This window comes from Chenopodium quinoa, unplaced genomic scaffold (assembly GCF_001683475.1).
Source record: "Chenopodium quinoa cultivar QQ74 unplaced genomic scaffold, ASM168347v1, whole genome shotgun sequence".
NCBI classification, from domain to species: domain Eukaryota; kingdom Viridiplantae; phylum Streptophyta; class Magnoliopsida; order Caryophyllales; family Amaranthaceae; genus Chenopodium; species Chenopodium quinoa.
In genome coordinates, this window is record NW_018743691.1 from 4619513 (window position 1) to 4637467 (window position 17955).

The 17955-nt window shown below is 31.5% G+C and overlaps 1 protein-coding gene and 3 long non-coding RNA genes across 4 annotated transcripts; 2 read left to right on the forward strand and 2 right to left on the reverse strand.

Moving 5' to 3' along the window:
- LOC110683838 lies at positions 1 to 2791 on the forward strand. The gene is made up of 3 exons (XR_002503692.1): positions 1 to 180; positions 2134 to 2329; positions 2479 to 2791. It is a non-coding gene; the product is annotated as an uncharacterized LOC110683838 (long non-coding RNA).
- An 85-nt stretch (positions 2792 to 2876) lies between these two features.
- On the reverse strand, positions 2877 to 9445 carry LOC110683840. Its single transcript, XR_002503694.1, has 4 exons — positions 9274 to 9445; positions 7020 to 7212; positions 6757 to 6818; positions 2877 to 5090 (listed from the first exon to the last, which is right to left on the reverse strand). It is a non-coding gene; the product is annotated as an uncharacterized LOC110683840 (long non-coding RNA).
- Positions 8008 to 9250, forward strand: LOC110683839. Its single transcript, XR_002503693.1, has 2 exons — positions 8008 to 8452; positions 8890 to 9250. It is a non-coding gene; the product is annotated as an uncharacterized LOC110683839 (long non-coding RNA).
- A 4469-nt stretch (positions 9446 to 13914) lies between the features above and the next one.
- LOC110683926 lies at positions 13915 to 15079 on the reverse strand. Its single transcript, XM_021860330.1, has 5 exons — positions 15014 to 15079; positions 14765 to 14926; positions 14435 to 14614; positions 14183 to 14344; positions 13915 to 14061 (listed from the first exon to the last, which is right to left on the reverse strand). Exons 1-5 carry the CDS (start codon positions 15077 to 15079, stop codon positions 13915 to 13917), a joined length of 717 nt encoding a protein of 238 aa, XP_021716022.1.
- Positions 15080 to 17955: the final 2876 nt, after the last annotated feature.

A 17955-nucleotide genomic window follows, 5' to 3' on the forward strand; every position in this document is an offset into this window, starting at 1 on the left:
TTTCTCTTTGTTAAAAAATAAAAATAAAAAATAAAAAAAACTAGTTTCTTGCTCAGCAAGACGCTTCTAGAGCACAATATATTGCAGATTAGTACACCGTTCCACGTTTTCTATACAACAAGCAAACCAATTTGGCCCTCAAAATTATTCATTATTCCCCATTAATCTCGTTTGCTTTAGGTAAATTTCTGCTTTATTTCCGTGATTAATTCTCCTACTTCACTTTAGTCATGAATTATTATTCGTTTACTATTTCTCGTAGTAATTAGTAATTTTTCTAAATTGTTGCTTTCCTTCTGTAACTGATTGTGTTAATTCTAAGAATTTGTTTTGTTTGATTTTTCATTGAGACATTTTGTCGAGCATCTGGTGTGCATTACAAGGATTACTCCATTCGTATGTATAAAGTACCACTGCTTTATTTAGGTCCTGGAATTCTTGGATGTTATAAGAATGATTTTAGTAATTTAAATTTCAAAGTCTTGAATATGATTAATTAATTAATTAATTAGGTTTCAGGGATTTGACAAGCATGATCATGAGATTAATTTGGCAATTTAATAAAACTTGCAGTTTGAGGATCATATTAAGGCTCCATTTGTTTTGATGGAAAACATTTTAAGAGAAAAAAAAAAAAACACGATTGTAAAAATAGCTGTGTAGTGAAGAAATAATGGGAGTGGAAGGGAAACATATGGATTGGAGGAGAGGAAAAGGATGTTAGTTGTAGAGAGGATAATGTGACATTCCATCTTTTCATTCTTGGGAAAACTATTTTACACCTCTAACAAAATTGGTTTGAAATTTGTTTTCCACCCAAGACAGTATTACAAACCTAGCTATGAAAAATGGGAAAATCATTATCGTAGGTAATGTTTTTTTATCAAAACAAACAGAGCCTAAGACAGTCATAATAAGCGTATTGGTTGGTTTTATGGTTATAACTATAAGCATATCATGGGGTTTTTTTGGGGGATCTTGTGAACTTGTAGAGCTCATTTTTGGGTTATTTAGGGATGTTGAAATTTTTGTCATAACTTTTGAATATGCTTATGGGATTTGTTTCATCTTGATTAAGATGTTGTGAGATATTGGGTAAATGCTTTAATATAGTTGAATTTTTGTGCTTACTTTGGTTTGTTGGGGTGAGTGGGAATCCTTGATATTAACCCTGCTTTCGAATTAGAAAATCTTTCTCATGGTGGGGTGAAACGAGTGTGTGTGTGTGTTTTTTTTTTTTTTTTTTTTTGGGGGGGGGGGGGGGGAGGGTGTTATAATGATAAATTCTAAAATTGTAGTGTCAAATGGTAAGAGTGGAAGCATATGATTCCATGGTGTTGTCTGATAATATGTTGGATTAAAATTAAGCAACATTGTGTATTCGGCCGTTGGCCACCTTAGTGTTTGACAGTTGAAGAACATTCGGTTACTTGAGGTGCGGTTAAATTGTTAATATATCTTAAACAAGAAAATCCATAAAGAATACCATTATAGCTTAGTGTTGAGCTGTTGAGTGTTGTAGGTCATGTTAATGTATCATGTTACTTGAGGTGCAGGTGCAGTTGAAAGTGTATATGTATCTTACATGGGAAAATTCATAGAGAATACCATTATAACTTAGTCCACTTAAAATGTATCACTAAGCTTGATTAGGGACTGGTGGCTACATGCCTGAATGTTATGAAGAGAGAATTGAAGTTAGCGGATTTGTTGAGGAAAAATAGTAACTTGCTAGACTATTGCACTCAAAAAAACCAATGGGGGTTGCTAGGGAAATAGGAAAACTTCCTATAGTTCTACCAGATGAAGGTTTAATTAACTTCTTTTATACTTCGTATTAGTGCATCTTGAATCATGGTTAAGAGTATCCTTGCCTAATATATTTGGAATGAAGTACTTGCATGATATTCACTTCTTGCCAGGGAAAAAAACCCAGTTCTGTGCTTGTGTAAGTTGTCATTTTAGTCCAATGCACGCCAATTTTTTTCTGCATCCTTTTAGCTAAAGGCTCTGTACAGCAAGCATACGGTTTATCTCCTTCTTAGATGAACATGATTAGGCTTAATGTTGGCTCACTGTCTCATATCTGAGCATATTCAGATATTCAATCTAGTGTCAAACCTTTGAACACAGGTTGACATGGAAGCCCAGAAGAGTGAATCTGCAACGAAACCTTCTACAAGTGCACCTGCTGCAGCAGCCACTTCATGCCGGAAGAAGAAGAGCGAAGAAGCAGCTTTCCTTGAGGATATAAAGGACCACATTGACGAGTTTGTCCATGCCTCAATGGATGAACACAAGGAATGCTTCAAAAAAAACCATCAATAAGGTTTGATTACATATCCCTTTCATCATATATTAGACTTGTGTTTCTTCAAAAAAAAAAAAAAAAAAAAAAAAGACTTATGTTCTGTTATCATTCTGAGCTGATATGTTTCATCTGAGTTCTTAACACGTTAGAATTTCCTGTTATTGCAGATGTTTGGGTTGTCAAGGAAAGTTGCAGAGAAAGAAAAGAATGCTGAACAGCAGGAAGTCGAAAGTGTTCTGCCTCTTCAGACAACAATTTCAAACTAGACTGATAATCATTAATTGCAGAGTAGTTTATGGTTTCTTATCTTTCAGATACAGTATGGAACGGCTCATAGTTTAGAATGGAGGTGTATGGTGTTCTTTGCTTGCTCTATGATCACTACACTGGTTTAATGTTTATATATATTGTCTAAATCCTAAATGTGAATGATGTTTCTACTTGGAGTTGATGGCAGATTAATAAAGAGTGTTACTAATACGTTTAATAGTAAATTATTAATGAGTAACTTTTCATTCCCTGCTTATCTTTCCTTAGTCCTCATAGAGGACTTCCAAGTTATTATAATTGGGGGTGTCTTTATTAGCATATCACCGCCCCATATATCCAAAATTGTATCTGCTGTTAGTCGTCGACCTGTTTCACAAAATACCTTGTGATATGCATTTAAATTTTTAAGCATCTCACACAGTTAATAGAAACTTGTAATTCTTAATTCGCATATTAAGCCATGGACAAAGTTAATCATTTACTCCCTAACATATGTCATATATTCGAAAATCAGATTGGCCTATACAAAGAACATCCAAGTATCTAAGCAACTTGAGGCGCATAAAGAAGATGCTCATTCTTTTCTTCTCACTCCACAGCTCCATCCACTCTCCCAAAATGATTAAAATATGATGCAAATATCAGTCACTCTTTAGAATAAGGTATGTAATTCTATAGTGTTGGATCACTAGGAAGGAATCTAATAGTTGGAACATGAAAAGGCGTTGGTACAAAGCCGTATCAGTACAATTGCTTCATCAACTTGATGCAATATCAAAGTATTCTATAATCACAAACGTATTGTATTTGTACCACGTATGACCGTAAGTCCATAACATCATATGCCCATCTGGTCTTCAATTCATGAAGTCAATAACAGCAACCTGTAATGGCTGTAAGCCCTTCCCTGCTATCAGAACAAACAAAATTATCAATAGAGAAGAATCATGAAGGACAAATGATGATAAGAAAGAATGCACCAGTAATAGATCCTCACGAAAATGCAGCACCTTAACGCCTAAATTTAATCCAAAGAAAGATTAACATAATCGTGAACATACTTATAGCAGACAAGCTTAAGGTTAAAGCCATCTAGAATGGTCCAAAAAACATCATAAATCATGTTCCACTAGGAGAATATTGTCTAGCAATTGGGATAAAAAGGGGAGAAGGAAATGTAAAATCAAAGATAAAAGGTAGAAGCCTTTGTCCAAGCTATTGAGAACTGAATAGAGCAGAAGCTTAATAATGTGCCATTATGGGACCTTTATGAATGTGACTGTAAGGAAAAGGTGATAATGCAACATTCATGCACAGATAAAAAGTTCAAAAAAGAACTTGCAGCGGTTTGTTCGTACCACCGTAGCTAGAATCACAAGTACTGATGGAAGTATATTGTTCCTTATACCTGACATAATCACCTTAGTTTCAGAAACAATAAGCTCAAAACAAAGCATCAGGTACTTGGAAAATTTCAGAGGTTAAGTTGCTGATAGCTGACCTCACTACTAAGTACTAACTAGGCTCATCCCATATAAGAAATGGAATACCTTTTCCTCGCGCCTTTAAAATTAATGTCTAGTCCTGCCACAATATAATGAGCTTAATTATTCCTGAGACTCTGACATCTTTGTCATAATAGAAGGGATGCACAGAAACAAAAGGAAAAATTATTACAGAAAGAAAGAAAAAAGAGAGGTCTAACAACATACTTAGAATACTAGCATTTTATTCTTTGAAGTGAGGACTTGGGGGATGTAGCAGTGATGCTACTCACCGACAAGATAACCGATCAAGTAGAAGCCCTTATCTCACTGGATGGAGTTTACCATATGAACAAAAAATTCATCACCCCAAATTGTAATGCAAACAATATGAATAATGTGACTAATAATTAGGTACAGCATGCCAAATGTCGTTTCAATGATTGATACATAAGATACACCATTAACAGTCACCCTCTAAACTTGTCACAGGATGTTAAGAATTGTATATTCTTATGTAATAGTGTAGTATGTATGTGTATCTGTCAACAGTCACCCTCCAAAATTATCAATTTTTACATCTAAGGTGTCAATTGCAACATTATCATAGTATTTACCATTTACTTGATACAATTCTCAACTTCTCATTAATCACATTTAGAATCCAAGATTTTTCTCATGCCCACCCAAAAATTCCATTTTGTTGGCCTGCTGCTAAAAGTTGAGGTTCCTGCTTCCATAGCCTAAAAAGTATAATAATGAGGCTGTATAAAAAATTCAGTGCTCCAAAGCACAGTTGTAAGGTATATTATCTCTAGTCCAAACTATGGACCACCGCTAGGAGAATGGAAAAGCAGGTGGAGAAGAATCTACCAGCTACTTTACATATGAAGACGACTAGTTGACAAAGATCCATTCCAACCTTCTGTGGTAAATGAGTATCTTGATGCAGCTCTTGCTCATTTTCTAGAGAGATTCCTGGGAAGATGAAGTATACTTTGAGTTAATGGGTAGGTATCGTCATACTGCACCAAATAAAAAAAAATCAGTAAAACCAATGGATAATTTTTCTCTTCTTTCTAAAACTAAATGCATGCAATACAGCATAAAAAACTTATTTAACAATATGTTTCAGTTCTCATCCATTATTAGTTTTGGCAAATCAGTTATTACCCTCAAGAGATTTAGGGAGAACAATAAGATCTTGTTTGTCGTATTATTTTTACTGAAAGGAAGATGCCACAGGTACAAGCCCAAAGGAATAATCCAATCACAGTCACAACTCACAACCTTCCAACTTGTAATTTCCAGTATACATATCTTGTCCACTTGTAAGATTATTCCAAAAAAAAAAAAAAAAGCTTAATATGTTGGGGCTCATTTAAGCAACTTGTAGAGAGAATCAAACTCTTATCATATTCATAGACAATCTTCAGATAATATGGTCTTATTTTTACCATAACTTTTTGTGGGGATATTTAGGTTCTTTCGAAAGATCCTCTTCCTGTGTTGACATAAAACAAGATGAGATGAGCAAACACTTAAACCAAAATATCACTTAGCACCATAATTTTACCAAAGAATAATTACTAATCAATTTCCATTACCTTTGTTCCTTACACTATATGTTATTATTATACTCTAATATGGATCTTCCAATAGGCCTGCACTAGCATATGCTCTTAGAGTAGAGCAAAACATACAAGACATGGAGTATTAGCGCTAAGTTTCTAACAACAACAATAGAATAATATGAAATACTGTGGTAATCAAAATTAAGAAATCATCCTAAAAGGAACATCAATAATGTTGTCATGTAAATAAGGACAGTGTGAATACAGATTACAGAGTATTAATTAGCTTAGTGAGATAAATATGCACAAAATGCACTTATGAGGAGCATTTGCAACACTTTTCAGGGGTGGGAAAAAGAGTTGTTGATCAAGTGATAACAAAAAAAAAATCAATTCTTCTCTTGAAATTGGCTTTGCTAATATGAAAGCATCCCAGAATGTTTACCAGGGACTACCACTGCCCACTGGCAAAGAACCATGCATCCAACAAAACTCAGGACCAAAAAAATGTCAAAACTATCATGAAGAAAATTATGTTCAGTGACCATCCAATTAATGCAGATATCACATGACATGGGGTAGAGTTTGATCGTCACAACCTAAGAGGTATAATGTCTATAGGTCCAAAATCGTACTAATCATTGTGCTGAACTAGAAGTCCTTTATAATCTATTAAATTTTTCTTTATATCAGAAATACAACTGAAAAGTGCTGACAAAAAATATAAGACAAATCTCATAATCAATTAAATTGGCCGGAACAACTAGTTTCCAACACTGTTTTCTGGAATAAAAAATGATATAAGTAAGCAAATTGATCATCACATTAAAAGAACCACTTGTAGCAAATAGTATTACATATATTCTATTTGCTAGAGTGTATCAATAAGAAGGGATGAGGTCGAATCTAGAGCATCTAAGGTTATGAGCTAAATATGACATATTGTCCATTGCATGAGTATCATGAAAGCTTATACATGCAAGAGATTGTTGTATTCGTGAATCATGACACCTAAAATATGTCTAACTTCGTATAAGAAATACGTGTTTCAGTGTTTGCATGACAAGAGAAGGTTTCCAAAATCAAGAAAATACAAGAGAAAAGTGTTATTGATTACCAGTAACTGAGCAAAAAGCTCCAAGCCTCCAAGAGCCACTCAACACTGTTCCCGTCCAAATCCTGCAGAGTTAAAAATATAAGCTTAGGTTTTCAAGATTGGTTAGTCACAGAACTTTGAGAAATACAACAGTAGCAGCCATCAACTGTTTCTAGCCCTTAACAAGACCTTAGGACAGTAAAAGCTAATAAAATAGGCAAGTTAATTACATGAACTGAGCTATTACGATTCGATTGAAACCAAATTCAATAAAATACACTTACAAATTTGCTACAGAGCTAGGTAGTGCTCTTCTTGCTCATAAATCATTAACAAAAGGACCCAATCCCCCACTGAAGAAGTAGATAGTATTGTAAACTTGGACTTTAAGAAATCTCATCAGATCATGATATAGATTAAGCTGGCCAGCTGGAGAACTTTAGGACGGAGTTGAAGACAAAGTCTAGTGAAATTTCACTGCTAAGATGCAGCATCAGAAGATTATATACGAAGAATTCATCACCTATATCACTATATGCATAATTGGCTAATAATTCAGTCATGAAATTAGTATGGCCTATGGAATGAGTTTGTGACTGCAGAGACTCACATTCTGCAGAGTCAAGGATAGCAGAGCAAACTGGTTGATCTACACAAGTTTCATCCTTTTTTATGTATCCAGTAATGTTTTTCAGCCATTGATAAGTTTTAAGTTATTTGAAACTTCATACAAATACATGCAAACTCTTTTAGTTACTTTAGTGATAACATATGATGAGGACCACAACTTTTCTCTTTGTTTTTATTTTTAAATAATTGTATAGCTACTAGCTATTTTATAAACTCTAAGTCAAAGATCATATACTTTCATGGATTTCATCGAATAAAAAAGAAAACAAATGCAGCCAAATTATCTAAAATAAGACAACATGTAAAGCATGCCTGTGTGCTTGATATGGTATTGCTTTAGAATCTTATTACGATTATATGAGGTAATTTTGCTTAATTGGAATCTTAAGGCATTAATCGAACAAATTGTCACCTGTGAAACTCCGAAGCAACATGCAGGTACAAAAATCAATTAATTATTAGAGATATTTTCCTTCAGCTTTCTATCCTGCTCTACTTTTTTCATCCTGCATATTTTTTGTGGTTCTTAGGAACCAAAATCACTAAAATTCCACAATCTTTAGATTCGCCTCATGCAAAAACTTTGCCTGGTTGGCATCAGCCATCAGCCATCAGCCACCAGTCCACACTATAAATAGCAGGCATTGCAAACTCCCAGCTCATAACAAATCCTCTCTCGACTACAGCTTTTCCTTAAAAAAATAACTTCCCTTTCCATTTCCAAATACCTATAACTTCCACACTGGTTCTCATTATAGTCTTTTTTACTAAGAAGTAACTACCTTGGGCGTACTACAAACTATCCTCCTCTCTCGTTCACATTTTCTTAACTTCTTTAAACAAACAACTAAAGCTTAACTCAATAATGTCTTCTAAAGGCTGGACTCCACAACAAAACAAGGCTTTTGAAAGCGCTCTTAACAAGTACGACAAGGATACACCTGATCGTTGGAACAATATTGCCAAAGAGGTTAGTGGAAAATCTGTGGATGATGTAAAGAAACGTTATCAAGAACTCCTTGAGGACATCCAACACATTGAGTCAGGCCGAGTGCCCTTCCCTTACAATTGGAAGATGTAACCAAAGGTATGCACCATAATCCAACTTTAGAAGTTTTTCACTATATTTGACTTCTCATTGTACCACACAAATATCTTCTATGGTTCTACACTTCCACTAAAAACTTTTGGTATAAGAATCTATGCTATTCCTATATGCTAAGTGATTCCTTCCGTTTCAAAAACCATTGTCCATACACACACACACACTCGTACACATGCCAATTGTAATCTATAAGGAGGCGTAAACTAGTAAGCCTTATTAGTCAATTACATTATATACCATGTATTGCTTGAAGCATATACTACATCAAAAACCTTGAATATGAACAATTCAACCCTTATTATTTCCCTAACCAAGCATTAAATAACAATAATAACACATTTTCATACAATATTACTTCTAAACTAATAAAAACAATAACTAAATTAGTCTCTAATTATGTTTCTTAAATGAATGTGCAGGATGAAAAATACAAAAATTCAACCAAAGATCCTTATTGGGGGTGAATAAAACCGACTGTGGCTATTACACATTGGTGCTGATGATTTAGAATTTCTCGTTCTAGTTGTTTTCGCAAAATTGTTACTTCGTAAATGGTTTCATTTTTGTAACATATAGTTATATGTATCAAATACCAAAAAATGCAATGTATTGATGCTCCTAAATGCGCAAGCATGTATCAATTGGGAGCCAATCAATTGTATACAATTGTGTTTGTAATTACATAATATCTGTGCAATAGAATTATTGTTTGTACTTAAAATTCACAAATAGAGTTGTAACTCAAAACATATGAAATTGAATAATGTTTTATAATTTGAAGCTAGGGTTTGAGAAAATCTCACCTTATGCTTGGAATTCTGAAGTAAGCGCGACTGTGATTGAGTTTGATTAGGGGGAGAGAGAGAATTGAAGGAGATTTTGGGTGAGTAATTGTGAAAAAGGGCGGGAATTTCAAACCTAGTTGCAAAGTGTTTTCATGCTACTTTGAATTGGAGTAAGGAATAGAATGGAATGATTCTTTTATATAGCCGTTTGCACGGTGCACCTAAAAATAAAGTTAAGATAAAATATAATTGTAAAAATTAGAAAAAAAAAAATAATTCCAATTTTTATCAATTTTGGTAGAATAATTCTAACTTTGGATTATTCTGGAATAATTCGAATTTTGGGGGACTTCTTTTTCTTCAATTCCAAACCGGTCAACCAAAGTCAATGACCTATTATATCAGGTCATTTGACACGTGTCAAGTCCTAATTGGTATAAAAAAAATTTAAAAATTAATAAAAAAAACAAAAATAAAAACAAAAAATAAGAAAACCACCCAGCATCCCCTTCCCCCACCGAAGCATGCACCTGACCACCACCATAGCCTAGCCCGCCGCCCCACCGATCACCCTTACCTCCACAACCACAGCCCAGGCCGCCGCATCTCCCCCGCACATTGAGTCGCCGTTTTGACCTCTCCCCGAAAACCCACGCAATCACCGAAATCACCAGCCCCAAAAACCACCGTAACCCCAAATTGCAACCACGAGACCCCAAAACACTCATCCCCCGCCTTGAAACCCTAGCATCTAGGGTTTTCGATGGTGGGAGGGGAGTGTTTTGGTAGTTTTCGGGAGTGGGCTGGTGGCTTTGAAGGATTTTCGAGAGTGGGGTTGGTGGCTTTTGGGGTTTTTTAGTATAAGGGCTGGTGGTTCTTGGGGTTTGACTGGTGGCCTAGAAGTTTCGGAGAGGGGGGTGGTGGTTTGGCTCGGAGCGGCGACTTTAGGGGTGGGGAAGGCTGGAGGTCTGGTGAGGAAGGTGGCTGGCCTGGGTGGGTTGCCGGATTGGCTGGTGGTTAATTTTTTTTTTTTATAAATATTTTTAGCCAATTAATTTGTGACACGTGTCACTTTAACGAAAAAATAGATAAATTTAACCCATTCAACCGATTACCGGTATTTGGGATTGTAGAAAAAGAAGACCCCCCAAAGTTCGGATTATTCCAGAATAATCCAAAGTTGGGATTATTCTACCAAAATTGATGAAAGTTGGGATTATTTTTTCTAATTTTTCCAATATATAATTTCTCACTTTGATATTTATAGTATTTTAGTCCCTCAATTTTTAAATGACTCACTTTTAGGCACAAATTAGTTGGATCGCTTACCTTGCTTTGGCATGCCAGAAAGGTAGAACTCTTGCTTAGTGCTTGCATTAAGCATAGTTTAGGGACATTAGTGCACACGACTCACTTTTCAAGCACAAATTAGTTGACTAAGCATAGTTTAGGGATGTTAGTGCACATGTGGCAATAAATTTAATGATTTTAAAAGAAAAGTTTAGGGACCTTCAACTGATGAGTAAACATTAGTTAAATTAGAATGAAAGTTTAGGGACCTATAGGAACACATGGCTTTCATATAGGAGTGATTACAAGTTTTAATCCATAAGTGTAATTAAGTTCAATTAAATTAATTTGATTTCAACAAAGGATCTTGCTAACGAACGCCCCCGGGGCGTTGGATAAGCATTTAAAATATTGCCTAAAATGGTATTAATTTGGAAAAACATGACAAAAAATCACGTGTCAATCGGTGTAATTAATGTTCATTTTAATTTAATCTTTCTACTTTTAGCTAGCTTATCCAACGCCTCCGGGGCGTTCGTTAGCTTTTGCCTTCAACAAAACCAAATTAATTTTAGTAACAATTATTAACTTTATAAAAATTTATAAGTGAGAGATATTTTAAGTGTGAAATTCATGGTCATCATTTACTTTCTCTCACTAAAATCTTGCTATAATACGAAATTTGTTTGTGGAAGAAAAATTCCTTCTTAGTTCTAGGGCAATTATTATTATCTCCTAAAAATGCTAAATAAGAAACCCTAAAAATTGCCACACAAATACCCAAAAAATTGAAATTTATTTAGAACATAAACACAAAGGGAAAAAAAAAAAAAAAAAAAAAAAAAAAAACCAAGAAAATTGAAACCCTTTTAAAAAATAAACGCATGAAAAAAAAGTCATTTTGAAAGAAAAGTGGGGTAGTATTATTTTTTATTCTAGTTTTCGTATTTCTATTTAGTTTTATATTAAAAAGTTTGGGTTAGTTATGTCTTAATCGCTACACGATTTTGCGCTAATTGGCAAAGAGTAAAGCAATAAGTTTTTTAAAAATTATGACGTAGTGGCTCTTCGGAGGTGATGGTTGTTTGGTGGGTGGTGGGGTAACAAGTTAGAGAGTGGTTAAAGAAATTGAAAAGTGAATAGGGTACATTTTGTATGGGGCATGTTTGTAAAGTCATGTTAAAATACGGGCGTTACCCTATAAATTAAATATCGGACGTAGTTTAGCGATTCACAAAATGATATAAAACATATCATGATTATGAAATTCTATTAGCAATTTTTATTCTTGCCAACTCACTTTATAAATATTTGGTAAAAAAAAAAAAAAAAAAACCCTCACATTATAGATCGCTAAGCTATATATATATATCTTTATGAAATATCTTTATGCATCTTTTTTGGAGGAATTGGTGTCTTTGGTGTGTCGTCATTCCTTTTCGTTTTCTTCTTTGTTGTACGCAAGAAAATTTTAAGCTTATTCTTTTGTCTAAACAAAATCAAAATTACTTTTAGAACATGGGCAAGTAATTTAGAACATAATTAGAAATACTTTAGAACATAAACATAAATACTTTGGAACATATTTGAAATACTAATAACAAACCCAAATCAAAACCAATATATATAACTAGAAAACACAAACCATTAATCTTATATTAAAGTTTTACCAAATCGTCCAACATATATTCTAAACCAAAACCAATGTTTTAAATATTCCTATTATTAAGTTACATTAATACCCTTTCTTTGCTTCAACTTTCTTTTTTTCCTCTTTTTCTCCTTCCTTCTCTTCTTGCCTTTCTCCTTCTTGCTCCTCTTGTCTTTCTCCTTCCTTCGCCTCTTGCCTTTCTTCTTGATTATCCTTTTGTCTTTGTTCTTGCTTTTCTTCTTGTTCTTGAAAACATAAAGGAAAACTTTAGAACATAAGGGAAAAATAAAATTGAACATAATAGAAAACTTTAGAACATAATAGAAATACTTTAGAAAATAATAGAAAATACTTTATAATCAAAAGTACTTTAAAAGATTGACATGTTCTATAAATAATTTCAAACATATATTATAATCTTTAGAACATAATAGAGAATTTTATGTCATAATTGGAATACTTTAGAACATAAGGGAAAAATTTAGAACATAAAGAAAAAATATAATAGATCATAATAGAAAACTTTAGAACATAATAGAAAATCTTAGAACATAATAGAAATACTTTAGAACATAAGGGAAAATTTAAGAACATAAGGGAAAAATATAATAGAGCATAATAGAAAACTTTAGTTTAGAACATAATAGAAATACTTTAGATCATAACCTTTTGCCAAATCTCCTTCTTGCTCCTCTTGTCTTTCTCCTTCTTTCTCCTCTTGTCTTTCTCCTTCCTTCGACTCTTGTCTTTCTTCTTTATTATCCTCTCGTTCTTGGTCTTGCTTCTCTTCTTGTTCTAGAAAACATAATTATAAAACACAATATTAGATTATAATTGTATCATAAGAATTCGGGTTGGAACATTAACATAAACTTTAGAACATAAAGTGCAAACTTTAGAACATATAGCGTAAACTTTAGAACATAAGCATATACAAATATTCTATTTCATTTTTTTTTAGTACTTTTCCTTTTTAAAATACTTTAGAACATAAGGGAAAACTTTAGAACATAAGGGGAAAATATAATAGAGTATAATAGAAAACTTTAGTTTAGAATATAATAGAAATACTTTAGATCATAACCTTTTGCCAAATCTCCTTCTTGCTCCTCTTCTCTTTCTCCTTCCTTCTCCTTTTGGCTTTCTCCTTCCTTTGCCTCTTGTCTTTCTTTTTGATTATCCTCTTGTCCTTGGTCTTGCTTCTCTTCTTTATCTTGAAAACATAATTATAAAACACAACATAGAATATAATTGTATCATAAGAATTTGAGTTGGAACATTAACATAAACTTTATAACATAAAGTGCAAACTTTAGAACATATAGCTTAAACTTTAAAACATATAGCGTAAACTTTTGAACATAATCATATACAAATATTCTATTTCATTTTTTTTAGTACTTGTCCTTTTTAAAATCAATTAATTAAAAGAACATTAATAAGAAATGAGTTTGAAAATAATTGGAAATTACCAAGTATAGGTGAAGAGATACTATCATCTATCTTTTCATTGATATTTCTCTCATCGTTGTTCTTTTCTCTTTCTCCTTCATTTGATGGCAAATCTTCATAATAATTACAAAACACAATTTTAGAACTTAACTATATCATAAAGATTTGAGTTGGAACATAAACACTTGATTTAAGAGCATAATTTAGAACATAGGTATTATTTAGAAATTAAACATGTAATTACCATGTCCCAATGACTTTGGTGACTATTCAACATTAAATTTCTTCCATGCTATGTTCATCAACATATCCAATTCTTCTATGAATGTCGGTTCATCGAAGAAATGTTGATCTTGACTAAGTATGGAAGGACTTTTTGTCTGTTGCTTTTCTTCTTCTTGATTTACCAATGGCTATATATAAGAATACATAAGTTAGAATCCAATAAGACATTTATATATGTTGAACTATATAAATATAAAAATTACACTTTAGAACATAGGTTGAAAATAGATTAGAACATAATTATTATACCTTTGTGGTATACTTGCACCAAATGTTGTCTATAAGATGATGCATTTTCCCCGTTGTTTCTTCCTCAACAAAGATATCCTTTGCTTGTTCCAACATGCTATACATCTCTTTTACATTCGATGCAAGACTTTTTGCCAAATCTCCAAATTTGCTTAAAAAACCCTAATAATTTAGAACATAAAATAATGAATATTTAAAATATTATAGAAATAAGTAAATAAATTAATAAAAAAAAATATTAAAACATTATACCATCATATCATTTGGAGACGTGATAGAATCACATGTCATTGATTGGTTTTCCACAACTTTCTCTTTTCCTTTGTCTTTCCCTTGCTTTTTTATTACTTTCTTCTCCCCTTGTTTTTCTCTAATTGTCAAGGGTTGCTCTTTCTTCTTGCCTTTGTCATTCTCTTGCCTTTTTTCCAATCCCTTTTTAAATATACATTATAAATTTTAGAATACATGCATAAATATATTGTATAGATAAATATAAAACGATAATAAACTTTAGAACATATATTACAAAGTTTAGAACATATAGTATAAACTTTAGAACATAAGCATATACAAAAATCATACCACATTCAATTTCATTCTTTCTAGTACTTTTCCTTTTCCAAATCCAAGGTCTTTCTCAAACTTCAATCTTGTATGGAACCTTTCTTGGTTCCACAATGATATTAATGGAACTTGACGTGGTATCTCTAACCCCTTCCTTTGTACCCGATCAAAAAAGGATACCTAAAAGAACATCATTAGAAATACTTTAGAACATTGATATGTAAAGTAGAACATAGATATATAATTTAGAACATCATTAGAACTTACCATAAGAAAAATTAAAGGACCCGTAAAGAAAGATTCTCCATCTAGCCATTTCTTAGTAGTTTCCATCAAGTGCTCCTTAACAATTTTGCACCAATTCAACTTAACTATATTCTTTGTATCCTTGCAACTATACAAAAACTTAATGTATAGTTGCTTGTTATTAGTTGAACGGATGCAACTATTAACCACACAAACCAAAAAATTCCAAATGAATTCATCCGAAACTTGTTTTTGTTCTTTATCTACCTCCTTCACCTTTTGGATCCTACTAATCAATTGTGCATTTGTTGGAGCACCCTGTAATTAATTTAGAACATGGATAAGTAATTTAGAACATAATAAAAAATACTTTAGAACATAATTATAAATACTTTAGAACATAATCAGAATAACTTTAGAACATTAGAAAAAATACTTTAGAACATAAGCAGAAATACTTTGGAACATAATCAAAAATACTTTAGAACATAATGGAAAACTTTAGAACATCAAGAAAAAATAAGATTGAACATAATATAAAACTTTACAACATAATAGAAATACTTTAAAACATAATAGAAAATACTTTATAATCAAAAGTACTTTAAAAGATTGACATGTAATATAAATAATTTCAAACATAATAGAAAATTATAGAACATAATAGAAATACTTTAGAACATAAGAGAAAACTTTAGAACATAAGGAAAAAATATAATAGAACATAATAGAAAACTTTAGAACAATAGTTTAGAACATAAGGCAAAACTTTAAAATATAAGGGAAAAATATAATAGAACATAATAGAAAACTTTAGAACATAAGGGAAAAATATAATAGAACATAATAGAAAATCTTAAAACATAATCAAAAATACTTTAGAACATTATTAAAATAAATTAGAACATAAGCCAAATAACAAGTTTAGAATACAAGTTCACATAAAAATATTCATACCACTTTAAGGTTAAAGTTTTTTCTCCATTTTTGCATAAAATTTGCACATTCATTCTTGTTTTCTATTGTGTCAAGAATTGCTATATCTCCCATTGGCAATCCATATGTCATGTGAACATCAATTTCATCAAAGAGTATTTCTTCTTCTCTCCCCGGTAGCATCAAGCAACATCTCTTGGGATCAAAATTCGAAAGAAGTTGTTGTGTCAACCTAGATTTAAATTAAAAGTTTAGAATACAAAATACATATAGAATAGAATTTAAATAAAAATAAAAATTAACATGATAATTAAACTTTAGAACATTAATTAGAATTTTATAAGAATTAGAACATAATAGATGATATTTAAATAATAAAAACAAAAAATAAAAGTTAACGCTAGTGTTTACCAAGAATCCACATAATGTGGTGCATCCAAGTTCAAAAAAGCTCCAAATCCAATTTTTTTTAATTGCTTGTTTATGCTTATCAGAAAGATCTACCAACACTTGTTTCATCAATTCCTTAGCGATAACTCTTTGATAAGCTGATCTCATATTTTTTTCCACTTTGATTATTTTGACATCCTCATCATCCTTCTCTTTTTCAATCTTTCTTTTCTTATTTTTCTGATTTTTTTTTTTCAAAACCACTTGAAAAAAGTAAAACATTAGAAAGAATTTGAATTAGTAGATAAATTATTGTTATAATTAAATCATTTACTTTAGAACATAAGCATGAATGTATTAGAACATATGTATATAATTAATAAAGTTACATATTAATTATAATTAATTATAAATGTAGAATATAAACATGCAATTTATGACATTAGCATATAATTTAGAACCTTTTTACTATCATCATTCACGCCATCTCTTTTATCATCTTTCTCCTCCAACTTTGGTTCATCCATCTCATCATTAATATCATGTTGATCATCATTTTCATCATTATCATCATCTTCTTCTTCCTTTTTTTTCATTTTTCTAGTTGGTTGAATCCTTGATGAAAGCTTGGCACTTTTTTTTCGTTTTTGATTTTGCACATGTTTCTCAAATTCAGCTTTGTCAATTACTTCCGCATCATTTTCAACAACTTTCCTTTAAAATCAAATATAAATGATTTAGAACATATATGATAATCTTTATAACAGAATAGAAAACTTTATATCATAATATAAATACTTTAGAACATAATAGTTACTCTTATAACATAATAGAAATACTTTAGAACATAAGGGAAAACTTTAGAATATAAGGGAAAAATATAATAAAACATAATAGAAAATTTAGATCATAATAGAAATACTTTAGAACATAATAGAAAATCTTTAAAACATAAGGGAAAACTTTAGAAAATAAGGGAAAAATATAATAGAACATAATAGAAAACTTTTGAACATAAGGGAAAACTTTAGAACATAATAGAAAACTTTAGAACATAAGGGAAAACTTTAGAAAATAAGGGAAAAATATAATAGAACATAATAGAAAACTTTAGAACATAAGGGAAAACTTTAGAACATAATAGAAATACTTTAGAACATATGGATAGAAAATGTTAGAACATAATAGAAATACTTTAGAACATAAGTAAAAAATATAATAAAACATAATAGAAAACTTTAGAACATATGGAAAAACTTTAGAACATAATAGAAATAATTTAGAACATAGTAGAAAACTTTAGGTCATTATAAAAATACTTTAGAACCTAATAGAAAATCTTAGACATAATAAAAATACTTTAAAACATAAGGGAAAACTTTAGAACATAAGGGAAAACTTTAAAACATAAGGGAAAAATACTTTAGAACATAAGGGAAAACTTTAATTACCTTTTTCTTCCATAAGTAATTTTTTCATCCGGTATAATAGTAATTTCTTCTTCTGATTTTTCTTCATTTTGGCCTTGCATTTTGCTGAAATTTTATAAAATAAAAAACATTAGTAACATTCCTACATTAGTAAGATTTGCAGTCTTCAGTTTTCATTACTAGCTGACACCCTCACATTTCCAGTTT

Excerpts from the sequence above, each read along its gene's own strand:
- LOC110683926 (XM_021860330.1), bottom strand. The coding sequence starts at position 15,079 with ATGGAAACTACTAAGAAATGGCTAGATGGAGAATCTTTCTTTACGGGT. Across the intron at positions 14,927-15,013 it reads GTCCTTTAATTTTTCTTATG|GTATCCTTTTTTGATCGGGT; the intron begins GTAAGTTCTAAT and ends ATGTTCTTTTAG. Across the intron at positions 14,062-14,182 it reads GGTGCAAGTATACCACAAAG|CCATTGGTAAATCAAGAAGA; the intron begins GTATAATAATTA and ends TCTTATATATAG.